At 41.7% G+C, this 14158-nt stretch overlaps 1 protein-coding gene across 2 annotated transcripts in view; it reads right to left on the bottom strand.

The window, feature by feature from the left end:
- Positions 1 to 14158, bottom strand: part of CPVL (carboxypeptidase vitellogenic like) — a 126394-nt gene that overhangs the window by 47109 nt on the left and 65127 nt on the right. For both annotated transcript variants that reach the window (XM_045792954.2, XM_045792956.2), the window contains exons 8-11: positions 13781 to 13903; positions 13152 to 13283; positions 8432 to 8530; positions 6465 to 6638 (exon numbers count right to left, since the gene is read on the bottom strand). In XM_045792954.2, coding sequence (XP_045648910.2) covers positions 6465 to 6638; positions 8432 to 8530; positions 13152 to 13283; positions 13781 to 13903 — 528 coding nt within the window. The remainder of the gene's footprint in view (positions 1 to 6464; positions 6639 to 8431; positions 8531 to 13151; positions 13284 to 13780; positions 13904 to 14158) is intronic.

Here is a 14158-nt window from a genome sequence, read left to right as displayed (position 1 = left end):
CTTATTGTAGGCTTTTGGTAGATTTTTATCAAGTCAAGAAAGTCTCATACTATGTGCTAGGCTGAATAATACCCCCTCCCCAAAGATATCCAGTCCTAATCCATGGAACCTGTGAATGTCACCTTATATAGCAAATAAAAAATAAAGGAAGGAAGGAACAAATGAACGAAGGAACAAAGGAAGGAGGAAGACAGATTTTGCAAAAGTGATTCAGTTAAGCATTTTGAGATGGGGAGATTATCCTGGATTATCTAGGAGGTCCCTAAATGCAATGTCATGTGACCTTCTAAGAGAGAGGCAGAAGAATATTGACCATAAACCAAAAGAAGTCCATGTGATCACAGAGGCAAAGACTGAAATGAGGTAGCCACAAGCCAAGGAATGCCAACAGCCATGAAGAGCTGGAAGCGTCAAGGAATGGATTATTCCACAGAGCATCCGGAGGGAGTTGGAGCCCGACTAACACCTTCATTCCAGCCCAGTGAAAGCGACTTTAGATTTCTATCCTCCAGAACTGGGAGAAAATAAATTTCTGTGGTTTACACCATCAAGTCTGTGGTAATGGTATTACAGCAGCCATAAGAAACTAATAGAGGTACTATTCCCAGTTGGCTAAAAATTTTATTGTAAAGGCATTTTAATTTTATTAAAAATCCACTTTGAAAAATTTTTTTCTAATCTTCTAACATTCACTAACTATGTAGTTTTCATCCTTTTATAGAACATAACTTTTTTGATACACAAGTTATATGGATTTACATTTTATTTATATTTTTTGGATATTTGTATGTATATTGTTATTCCTGATTTCTAAAGTCATGATATGTGGTCAGAGAATATGGGCTGTATGATGCAAATTCTTCCAAATACTTGAGACTTGCTAATTATTCTGTTTAGAGGTTTATATATATATTCATTAAATCAAGCTGGCTAATTATATTGTCCAAATCTTCTTTGTCTTACTATGTGCCACTTTGTGTAATTTCTTCTAATCCGTGAATTTTATTGGCAGCACTGTCTAATCTGCTCTTTATCCCAAGCACTAGGTTTTAAATACAACAACTGTATTTTTCATTTTTAAGAGCTGTTTTTGCTTGTCCTTCAAATCAGCCTAGCCATATTTGATGGTTCTTTGCTGCTTATTTCTACACTCCTTTTCTAAGTGCTTAAATATTTCAGACCTAGTTATTTATGTTCTATCCCTCATATTCCCCATATCTGTAGGGCGTTGGATATCCACATCTTTTGTAGTTGTTTCTGCTTATCCTCAGCAATGGGAGCCTGTTCACCTGCAGAGTGGGTGATGGTTGATAGTGAGCTTACTTTTGTGTTGAGCTTAGCTAATAAAAATCCGAAGACCCAAAATACCTCTAGGTGTTGTGTATTCGCTTCTGTTGGTTGCCAGAGTTCACTACCACGAAGGGACCAATTAGCCCCTCCATGTGTCCCAGGCTTGGCACCAGGCTCTCAGCTCAGCAAATGGCCCTTACTTGGGCCCATGGCCCAGTCACTAACTGCAGAGCTGAGGTCATGATCTTTAGGGCCACACTGTGTTACAGCTCCTGCTCCACAGAACTCAGTTCCCTATCTTTTGTTTTTCTGTGTTTTTGCTTTCTTTTTGCCACTTCAAGATCTTCTTTTGTTAAAAGTGTGGCAACTATATTTGTTGCAATTTCATCTGAATTTAGCTGTGTTCCAATGAATGGGTCTTGCAGCATCTACTCTATCATTGTGCTGGAAGTAGAAATTGAGTCTACCTTTTATCAACGATACTCGTATCTGTCTTTTTCACTAGGCAGACAATCAAGCCTTTTTTGTTTTTTAATCCATGAGCTTTACTCTTTACAGCAGCTTAGGCACACAGCAAAGTTGAGCAGAAAGTGAGACCGTCCCATTCCCCCCCCCCCACCGTCTCCACACACGCACAACCTCCCCCACCATCACCTTCCCCCACCACAGTGGCATGTTTGTTACAACACAGGAACCTATGCTAATACATCGTTATCACTCAACCTCCCTAGTTTACACCAGGGTTCACTTGTGGTCGTGTACAGTCTACAGATTTTGACAAATGCATAATGACATGGATCCACCATTGTAATATCATACAGGATAGTTTCACAGCCCCAAAGACCTTCTATGCCCTGCCTATCCACCTCACCCTCCTCCCTAACCCCTGGCAGCAAGTGAAACTTTGACTGTCTCCATAGTTTTGCCTTTTCCAGAATCTCATATGGTGGGAAACCTAGAGTGTATAGCTTTTTCATATTGACTTCTTTCATTTAAGTTTCCTCCGTGTCTTTTCATGGCTTGATAGCTCATTCTTTTTAGTGCTGAATAATATTGTCTATTGTCTATACTACAGTTTATCCACTCACCTACTAAAGGACATCTTGCTTCCAAGTTTTGGCAATGACGAATAAAGCTGCTATAAATATCTGAGTGAAGGATTTTGTGTGGACATGAATTTTCAGTTCATTTGAGTAAATACCAAGGAGTATGATTACTGGATTATATGGTAAAAGTTGTTTAGTTTTATAAAAACTAAATAACTTGTTGTTATTGTTTAACAACAAGAAGCAAACAACAAATTGCCAAACTATCTTCCGAAGTGGCTGTACCACTTTGCATTCCCACCAGCAATGAATGAGAACTCCTGCTGCTCGGCACCCTCCCTAGCACTTGGTGTCGGCAGTGTTCTGGATTTGGGCCATTCCCATAGGTGTGAAGTGGCATGTCATTGCTTGGCAACACACTGATGATGTATGATGTTGAACATCTCTGCACAGGCTTACACGCCAACTGTGTATCTTCTTGAGCGAGGTTAAGGTCTTGACCATTTTTTAATTGGGTTGTTCCTATTGCAAAAACTTACAGTTCAGGTTTTCCTACCCTGGCATTGGTTACTATGGAAGTTTCTGCCCAGATAAATTGTGGTTCTCTGTATTCACCTCTTTCCAATTTGTGGAAAAGTGGTTTGCTCTCTGACCTCACCTCTTACAGATCTAAGAAGAGTTGTTGACTTTTCAGTTTGTTTAACTTTTTACTTGTTCTTCAGATCGAGTGGTAACTTCGAAGCTCCTTACATGCTGAACTGGAAACCGAAAGTCTTTTAAGTCTTTCTCATTTTTGTGTTTTCCACAGTTTCTTATATAACTCTTGTATATAGCATGTGCTTAAGGACTTTTGCTAAAATTTGTTGAACAATATTGGTAATAGCTTATATTTTCAAGCACTTTGTAACCACCAGTCACTATTCTAAGTGTAATGTAATTTATTTAAACCTCACAAGAACTCACTTCTAAGTACTATTATTATTCTCATTTTACAGATAAGAAAGCTGAAGAACAGAGAGTTTAAGTATCTTCCTCCAAAGGAACACAGCCAGTGAATGGTGAAACAGAAATCAAACTCAAAATACTTGAGAACCCATGCTGATAACCATTATGCTCTATGACCCAGCTAGCCCTAAAAATCCTGATAGTATTGTGATCTGACTGAATCAAGAGAACTCCAATAGTCCAACGGATTATTTCTTCTCCTACTTATTTTGGAAATTGCTAATATATTTCAATTTACTGCCCAAACATCTAGTTAATGGAAGCGAATAACTTTGAGTACACATTCCCTGCAATTAAAGATTATGTTTCTACGTAGCCCACACAGCAACTGATGTGCCGTGGGCCTTCTCTTAGTTCCTGGAAACTGATGAAGATCTTCCTTTGCCCATCAGAGATACTCCACATGGCCTAACATGAAGCTAGTACTGGAAAAAGAGTTCCACGTTCTTGTGAATAGAAACATGCACTATTTTCTATGACAAATTAGCACTGAGACTTGCATAAATAGAATTTTGGGAGTACTAAGGTTTTAAGACAACCCAGGTTGTTCTGATTCTACTGCATAGACATTGAGGTTCACCACCATTAACAGACAGGCCAAAGATAATCACTGTCCCGTAGGCAACGCCAGCTGGAGCAATGAATATGCATCCTGTTGGAGCAGCGGCCACTTTTTGGTCTGCACTCAGACTGGCTGCACACTTTGTTCTCTTTCTTTGCGGAAACATGGTTTATCTGTACCACCAATCTATCCCCTTTTTTTTCTGACAACTGATTCGGAGTTTAAAGCTTAAAGAATATTCTGATTTCATTAGAATTCATTTTGGTAGGTTTAAGATACATGGGAAACAGGGACAGAGATGGTTACATATCAAATTCTGGATCATTTTTAATCAGTATATTCTATATCAATCAAGGGGATACTTTATGGAGATTAGCCAGTATCAGGAGGGTTTTTCTTATCGGGTGAGCTGCATGTTCCTCCCTATCCTTACTTGGCTGAGAAAAGAATGATATTCTAGTGAAATTTAGGCAGTGAGAAAATATATCTCCCAAGGACACAAAAAATGTACGTAGAACTTCCTTAACTGCTCTCCACTCAAAAAAAACAACAACAAAAAAACCCCCCAAAAACAAAAAAACCAAAACAAAACCCACTTTGTATTCTTTAATGTTATATTATAGCCCATTGTTTATGTCTTGAAAACACAAGTGTTCAACTCTTTTTGGCCTAATGAATTTGTAGATAATATCTAATGAATCATGGACAAAAATATTAGATATATTTTTGATGTAGCACCTATTTATAGGACAGATGTTTCATTCATTCATTCATTCATTCATTCATTCATTCATTTGTTGTTGACGCCTGCTCCAGGCTGGTGCTGGAATGGACAGCCTGTAATAACAGTACCAGGGTGCTAAGTGTGGCCACTGTGGTAGAGACAACATGGTCTGAGAGCTCGGAGAAGAGGACAACCAAGTACATGCTTTAAAAAGGTGTGCAGACGGGCGCCTGGGTGGCTCAGTCACTTAAGCGTCTGCCTTCGGCTCAGGTCATGATCTCAGGGTCTTTGGATCGAGTCCCACGTTGGGCTCACTGCTCAGCGGGAAGTCTGCTTCTGCTTCTCTCTCCCTCTACCCTTCCCCCCTGCTCATGATCTCTCTCTCTTTCTCACTCTCTCTCAAATATAAAACAAACAAACAAAAAAAGTGTGCAGAGAAGGCTCCAAGTAGGCAAGCACTAAGGACCCTGATGGAACCAGACACAAGGGTGGTTGAAATTCTGACCTCATCTAGCTAGACCCTTTCTTTCTTAGAAAGTATTTCACCAGGTTCTGCAAATTTATAATGGGTTTGTAGACTGCATGCCATTGAGCGCAGATTTCTTTTCAATAAGGGTTGTATGTTGAGGGACTCAAAATGTGTACTAGAGGCAGCACTACAACATGGGCCTTCGAGGTCTGGCATAGTACAGAACACAATCTAGTAAGGGTACCTTTGGCGACAGACTCCCCGCACAGTACTGAGGGCTGTACACTGAACAATCCCAAGGGAAAGTGTTCCTAACATAGACCTTGTAGACATGTGCATTCCTCATGGCAGAAAATGGTAGTAAATTAAAGTAGTATATGAGGAGTTTTTTGACCAATGGAAATACAATATCCTGAGGGGAGGCTGTCTTTTTTCTAATTCATACAAAGGTGTGTCAGCTACTGGCTGACCTGGTTTTTGTTCATCTCAAACATTACACTTGCCTCTGCCAGGAACTAGAGAGAAGGTGGCTCATCTCAGGTGGCGGTCCCCTCTGTCATGAGCACACTTAGGCTGCGGAGCTGCCCCACAGACCAGGCCTAGGACAGAGGATAATAGCTCAGGAAGATCAGAGAAGGAGGCGAGAATAGTAGTAGTGGGAAAGAAACCCACAGGATGAGTTTTCCCTACATCATTTGCTCTTGATGTCCTTCCCTCACGGTGAGAATTCTAGGGTCCATGCCCCCTCTGCCTGCATTTTCAGGGCTTCCCGTTTTCACTTTCCTTGGGTACCTCCAGCCACAAATCAGGCAGAACATCTCAGAAAACAAAGTGCTTGAATTTATACTCTTCAAAACAGGGACCCTTTCTCATTCATTATTTCAAGCTGACAGCCTAGCACTGTTTCAGGCTTAAAGCAGATATTGAAGAAAAAAAAAAACCGACTGAGCAATGGGAATGAATACAATTACGAGGTAAAATGCACTTTTTGGAATAACCAGTTGATTTCATTTATCCCTGACTTCATTGGGATTAATATTATAAAGTAAGCAATAAGGCCAAATTGGCTTCCACAAGGCCAGTCAGCTTGGCTCTGTTGTACTTCTCTTCTCAAGAAATGATGAAACGTGGCATGTGCCAAAGAGAATTTCATTTTAAGAGACTATCAAGGGATAGTTATTTAATTAGAGGGAAAAATAAAAATTCAAAGAAATCAAACAGTCTGGGGGTTGTTATTTGTATTTGTAAAATATCTTAAAAGTAAAAACAAAATGGCAGAAGTTGAATTACAAATAAGAGAATGTCACCTCCGCTCTGGGTAATCTAAAAAGTTCCTGAAGTAAATAGAAACTGAAGTAACTCTCTTACCTTGTAATTGTTCATGAGTTCAGCTAACCAGAGCTTAACGGACTTTACTGTATCTTCTCGCAGGTACTTTTCAACTTCGGATCCATCACTAAAAGTCCGGTTTCCCACATGGATGGCTTGCCTCACTTCTGGGAGCGACAAAAATTTCCCATAGTAATTTTGGTCCTCAGGTTCCTGGCAGAAGGGGACACCAGAAAAATATTAGGGAACATGACCGGGTGGCAGAAACAGCATGCCGGGAAAGCTGCAAATTTCTCCTAACATAAACCATAATGAGCAAGATGAGATGTGACTATTAACTGGTCTCCACCCTGAAATTTTTAATGTGGGGGTTCTGAGGGAATTTAAATTTTACTAACAACAAGACTGGATGATCTGATACTTTCAGAGCCAATACCCCATTTCTAAATGCTTGATTTTCCTTTCTTGGTAACTCAACTTTTGCAATCTGTGACTCCCATCAACAATCCCATTTGAGGCAGACAGGAAAAACGGAAGAGGTGAGATTATGAAAAGCAATTTGCTCCTTGTCGGAGGCTCTATGGGACGAAAGTCAAATGGACCACAGGAGCCAGGGTGGTGGCCTGGTGGATTAAAAGCCGAGGCTTTCTTTTCCATGTTCTGCTGTTTATTAAAACCACCCGTATAAAGTAATCAGCTAACCATAATTGAAGGGGGGAAATATACCAAGTGTAAAAACAGATGACTTTATGAAGGACATGAGGCAAAAGAAAAGTTGTCCATGAGCCTTATTTAAAAAAAAATACTCATAAAAGTCTGTGACATTGAAAAGTCTGTGATATTCATCATACTAAAAGAAAAAAGGTGTGAATGGTTTTAAAAAATTATGAAAGGATAAAAAAGAGTTTGAGATCAATGATTTTGTGCACCCTCAATTTTTGTTAATTTTGTGAATACATTACTTTGAAAAGGAAAAAGAAATGTGATTACAAATTGTCTCTCTCCTGCCTACCATATGTTTTTCTCTCGGTAGAATCTAAATCCAAAACCGCATGGTTGGCAGATTCTATTGAAATTAGCTTTATATTTTATTTACAAAATAGTTCATAAACAAGGCAATTTTAAAAACAGGATGTATTTTCACATACACTAGGTAAAGATGATAACAACTTCAAATACCCACTTTGGCTTCTTTTGTTTTCTTTGATTAATTCTGCACAGAAGACATCAACTTCAGCCTACTTTTATGGAAGAAAACTACTTGAATATTTTGAGAAATACTCCAAAGGGCTTGAAGTGAGGGCCACACTAAGTGCACAAACCATCTTAAGTTAAAAGTAAGACAAAGCAAATATTTTCCTAAAGGCTTTGGCAGTTTTGATTTTCCAAGCTGTCTTAAGTACAGAACAAATAATGTGGACATTTTCAAGAAACTCACTACAGGCTTGGCGTTCTGGAACCTAATACCCAGAACGGCAACCCTGGCCTCTATCCTTGATAAAAGAACTTCTGTAAAACAAACTCTATTGGGGGGGGGGGGGCGAAATTGTGTTAATCAGAGATTGTTTTGAGTTATCTGGAATATCAGACATTCTTGATGGTTAGATTATAACATATACACCATCGGTTGGGGGGGGGGAATCCTATAGATTAATAGACCAAATAATGCAATACAGTTAGTACATATTTATCTAGTATTAAGTCACCTATAGTATTTCTCAAATTGGAAGAAGTTTGGTTTTGCCAAAAGTTTTAAGCAAACACTATCACAGTTTTTTTTTTTTTAAAGATTTTATTTATTTATTTGACAGAGATAGAGACAGCCAGCGAGAGAGGGAACACAAGCAGGGGGAGTGGGAGAGGAAGAAGCAGGCTCATAGCGGAAGAGCCTGATGTGGGGCTCGATCCCGGAACGCCGGGAACACGCCCTGAGCGGAAGGCAGACGCTCAACCGCTGTGCCACCCAGGCGCCCCCACTATTATAGTTTTTAAGAAGTTATCATTACCTTGCACTGTAATATGTTATAGTAACTGGGACATCCTGTGATATTCTGGAAGTAAGAAGGGTTGTTTGTTAAGTCACCATCTAGTAGTTTATCCAGTACCTAGGTCAGGGGAGAGAGAAGAAGGAAAACATCAGGGTAGGTAAAAACATATGGGCACTTGTCATTGCTTTGATTCAATTGTGTTCTTGTTCCTGCATTGTACCATTCAACGACCATTTATTGCACATCTCTGTGCTAGACTCTGTCCCAGGCATTGGGGACACAGCAGTGTGAACAAGAGAGCGCAAGTCCTCCCTCCTGGAGGGGGACAAGAAGCAAGCATTCATAGGAAAAACATGTAGTATGAGGAGAGTGATAAGTGTTAAGGAAAAAACTAAAGAGGAGAAGGACAGTAGGAAGTGTCACGGCATGTATGGGCCTATGCAAGGGACACTGCAGAGAGGGGGAAACACAGGTCTCACTGAGAAGGTGGCATTTGAGTAAACACCTGTTGGAAGGAAGGAAGCAAGCCATGCAGACATCTAGGGAAAAAACGTTCCAGGCAGAGGAAACAGTGAGCCCAAATGCCCTGACCGTGGGAATGAGTCTTGTAGGGAAGGACTGCCATACCATCGACTGTTGACCATTCACCCATAGTAGGAGGAGAGAGGACAGAGGCTACGGACGTAGATACAGGTGCCTGGAGCTGGCAGAAGTTCTGACTTTAAAAACTGGTCATCAGTGGAGGTGAGAGTAGTCAGCATGGTCCTGTGCCCTTCTCTGGTCATGTGTAGTAGCACAGAGGCAGACACGGGGTGTAGACAGGTGCTTTTAGTCAGGATGGTGGTTTGGCCAAAGGAGCTGGGCTGACCTTGAGTTTCAGGTGGGTAATTAAAGAAACAAAATCTTGAAGGGGTTAGAGATCATCACTCGGTCGTAGGATCAGTGGACTGGAAGACAAGGGGGTTGCAGGGCTGTTCTTTGAATTAGTATATTCAGAGAAGTGAGATGGCATGATGAGAATCTGAGGTTGTAGAGCGATGGTCAGATTTTTAATAAATTTTTGGTTGTGGGACTGAGCATCTCAGGTAAAGAGGAGAACAAGATCATCGAAAGAGAGGAGACTAAGGAACTGAAGGACCAGGTCTTGAAAGGATCCTTCACGCAGATTCTGCAATCACTAGAAATGATGACAAGTGTGATGCCCTTGAGGGAGAATGACAGTGAGGCATTCTCAGAGAATGGGAAGGAGAAAGCCAGAGGGTGGTAGGTAACTGTTACGTAGTCGTGGGTGGGATCATGTGAGGCTGTGAGAGTCAGAGCTCCGTGCTTCTGGAGGGACAGAACATGATCCGAGGGCAGCAACGAGGAGCAAGGAGGTCACCCACCCTACCATGAACCAAGTGGTACAAAGTAGGTAAAACAGAACACAGCCCCTGCTTGAGAGGGGAAGTGAGAGCAGCAGGGGAGAAGTGGGTTTTGGGTAGAGCAAGAAGAGGAAGGGAATACTTAAAAAAGAGACTGAGAACATTGGGACATTTTTGATGAGGCTATTGAGTCCGTAAGGGGCACTTGTAAAAAGGATGAATTCGGCACATTTTCAAAACCGATTATCAGGTAGGATTTTAGGTTTTCTTACATGGTAAGAATTCAGAACAGCAGTAGCCTCGTTTTACAGGTGAGGAAACTGAGGTACACAAAAGTTAAGTCACCAAGGACGCCTCACAAATGTCAGAGGAGAGATTCAAGCCCAGGCCATGCCTCTCTGGCTTACATGCTCCGCCCCAACACACTAGCTCTCCAACGGGCAGACGGCCATCTCTCTTCGTCTTCAACTCTTTCCGGCCATGCTTTTGGGTTTAATATAAAATTTCATTATTTTATTAGATTAGCTGTCTTTACCAAACATGAAGCGACTTAATTTATCCAAGTTACTATTGCCACGGGGCTAGCGACCAAGTATGAAAAGGATCGTCATTGTGGAAAGGGGAGGGAGTAGTAGGTATGCTCTAGCAACGCTACGGTCAGTCAGGACCGGTGCCTCTGGCTGTGCAGACTCTGCACCACGCAGGGATGCCCGGCTGAAGGGTAGAGAGCCAGCCAAAGTTCTCCGTGCCAAGCTGGATAACCAGACGTGGGCTGTGTTTGGGAGACAGCCACCTTTAGTCTCGCACCATGGTGGTATCCACTTGCCAAGCCTGAAACCACAGGACTGTGTCAGCTCAAAGGCGGTGTCTTTTTCTAATTTGTCCACCCAGAGGTGACATGTAGGCTAGCAGTAGTCCTGAATATAGGCAGCATTTTATTTATCCTTAGAAATTATCCCCAACACCAATGGGAATGTAAATTCCACCCTTAAGAATGGATCTGATTTCAGAAAGAGTCAAAAATTATTTGTTGTCAAACAAGTGAGGTGGGTGGTCAAGACCTGTGAAACCCAATTTCTGGTCAAAAATTGTTTCACAGAAAGAACTCTGTGATCCAGAATGTTGTCATGGTAAGGGGAACAATACAGGGCCAGAGATGGGCCATTGTGCATCTTGCAGAATGTCTAAATGTCCCAGGATTTTTACAGCCTACTTGAGAGTTACCACAGGAGAAATACCAGGGTGGGAATCGGGGGAAATGATTCCAGTCCTCGGCCTGCCACAGTTTATTATGTGGCTTTTGGCCACTGAATGCAGCCCCTCCAGGTCTCAGCCTCCTCATCAGTGACGTGTGGATGTGTACACGTCTGTAAGGGCAGAAGATGGTCTATAAAATTCCCTCCAGCTCCAAGTTACTGCTTTTTGATTAACTAAATCATGTTAAAGGATCAGAGCATCCAACAGGTTTTATTATTTAGGCTTGTGATTTTGACCTTTGTACTCTCTTGGGTCTCAGGATTTCTCCGAGCCTTCTATCGCATATGCTGAAACACATTTGACCACTACTGGCTTACTTTCCTAAGTATCAGCTTATCTATTTCCCTTAAAATAAAACAAAAGTTATTAAGTGAATTCATCACTCAAGATATTGGATCCATGGTCACGGAGACATTGCATACCTTCCTAGGTTTGTTGTTGTTGTCTTGTTTTGTTTTGGGTTTTGTAATTTTTGCTTTGTTTTCTGATGAATCTAGTTCGGGAGAGCTCTAATCTCATGGGCCATCTTCTCATTCCCTCTGAATACAAAATACCTTGAACTTGTCAATGGTTTCGTTCATCCTGTGGGTGTTCAGGCTGCTGCATCAGGCAGCAAGGACATCTTTCTGCTTTCCTTACCCTTTACAGCCCATCATATGTTCTTCCTCTTGACATCACCGAATCCCTGTATGCTTCTTCAAAAACACACCAAATATCTCACCTGCCATTGGTCTCACATGATGTAACATTTGCTATTAATTTTAAATTCTAGAGGTTCAATCCTTTTACCCTTTCTGCCTCCTACAACAGATAGCTTAAAGTCAGACTTGATAATAGTATCACTGTACGTCGAAGAGGGGTCCTACATGTTTCTGTAAGATCCCTCTTCCTTTGCATTTACAATTGCACAGAAATTCTGCATCCGCACTCGGAAGCCACACCAGGTGTCCTGGCGCAGAGAAAGGGGAGGCTGTTGGCCTCTTGAGGGATGGGTGGGGCTTACTGGATGGTTTCAGCTGCGCATCTTGCTGCTGTCAGAATGGATGGTATGGGGGAAAAAAAAAAGAATGGATGATAAGGGCATTCACTGCTTGGGGGATTGCAGGCAGGGCGCACCTGCTTGTTAAATGGAGCATAACCTTGTTGCCCCTTTCTCCCTGAGTTGTATGTCTCCTGTTTTGATTGGAACCCACTGACCTGCAGTGCCTAGAAGGCTATTAATATCGGGCCTCAGACTTAATAACAATAATGCCGTTAGGTAAACTGGTACAGGATGTGCTCCCAAAAACAAAAAGACTGAAGTCCTCCAAATGCAATCCTCGCCTCATTTACTAATATGTGAATCATGATGGCTCTATGGTAAAGGTGTCAAAAAAACCCCACAAAAAAAACAAACAAAAACACCTAAAAAAGATCGTTGATACAGGATCTTTGTCTGCATTGGCAAAACAAAACCAAACCAAAAATTCGAACTCCTGTCTGTTAATATTTAGTATACTCTCAGATTTTAAATAACTCTCCCCATCCCAACAAAAAGGGCAAGGAATAAAACCATATTATTTGATTCTCAAATTCAATTTTAGGGGAGCATTGTGACAATATTTACAAATACTAACGGTTCTTTGAAAAAGTTTCAAATTACTATCCTTGATCATCTTTGTTCCTCATACACAGGAACACATGGCATTCGTTACACACTGCGGCCATGTCTCCAGGTGGAACGTGGTGTGTGGATGTCACCCTTCTGAAGGGCTTTGGGCATATGCTGAAGCATATGTATCTACTTTCTGGGTCGCCTTTCTTCTGATTTCCTTGTGATAGGGCATGCCTTTAGGGCCCACACAGCATTTAAAGAAATCAAAACAGTTAATGAAAGACACAGCTAGATAAACACTCCAAGGTGATGGCAGGTTTAAGACACAGCCAAAGTAAATTCAAAGGGACCCGGACCGTTCTTTCCTTCACTTCGAGCCCACAGACATCTGCCTCCTGCTCTCAGACAGCGTAGCAGCCATACCTTCTCTAACAACGACAGAATGCCTGAGTACCCCGGTGCTTCTAAGACCTGGCTCGGAGGGCTCTCATTGCTCCAGGGCAACGCAGGGCCCAGAACTCACTTCAAAGGCTTGAAGCCACCTCTTCTCCTTGATGTATTTCACGCACTCATCACACTGCTTCTGGAAGTACTTTCTCTGCTTCTCATCCAACAAGCCAATTTGGTACAGGAATGTGGCATAGCCCCCTATGATCTGAGGAGAAAAGAGAAACACAAACGCCACAGGGAGAGAGAGAGAGAAGTTAGGGAAGCCGGTGTGCTTGGTGCAATAACCCTTTGTCATTTGTCAATCTCACGCGGGAAATAGCCAAGCAAGACAGTTATACACACGTGCGCACCCCACAGAACACACAAACGCATACACAATGCATGCAGACATACACAACACAGTACGCACAATGCACACACATACCCCAAACGTTCACACACCACACACATGCACAAAATACACACAAACATCACACACACAACCCACACTCACATTCACATCCAACGTAGGCTGACATAGTTAAGTTGACACCTTAAAACATTTGGTAAAAGTGAGAAGATTTTAAATTATTTAAAAGTCAACCGTGCAACATTACTTCCCTCTATCAAGTCAGATCTCTAAGGTCAGAGGAGTCTCCATTGGATTAAAGGGGATTTAATCTCCTTAAAGGACAGAATGGAAAGGAAAAAGGAGGCACCCACCGATTCAGGGTCAGAATAGGCATCTCCAAGAGCAATTCCTTTCAGGTTGATCTTCGTTGTCATCATGGAGCCGAGAACGTGGATATAGTGTGCAAGGGCTGGCACGTACTTCCCTGCGTACGACTGAGAAGGGTAGATGTGAAAATGAACCATTGCAAATTGGTGCTATAAACATTATGTGTTTAAGCTAATTAAAATAACAATAAAACAGCAGTATTTCCACATGAGACCTACCGTATATTCTCCCTTACGCTGTAAATTCCACAATAGCACAGAGCTCTGTCTCTCACTTCTTTTGGCATTCCCAGATAGCGCCAGTGACAGGCAAGTCACCAGTGAGGAGCACAAAAAATGACAAGTGGACACGGAATAGGTCAA

This window comes from Ursus americanus, chromosome 3 (assembly GCF_024610735.1).
Source record: "Ursus americanus isolate L20-20 chromosome 3, mUrsAme1.1.p, whole genome shotgun sequence".
NCBI lineage: Eukaryota > Metazoa > Chordata > Mammalia > Carnivora > Ursidae > Ursus > Ursus americanus.
This window is presented reverse-complemented; position numbering and strand designations above follow the sequence as displayed.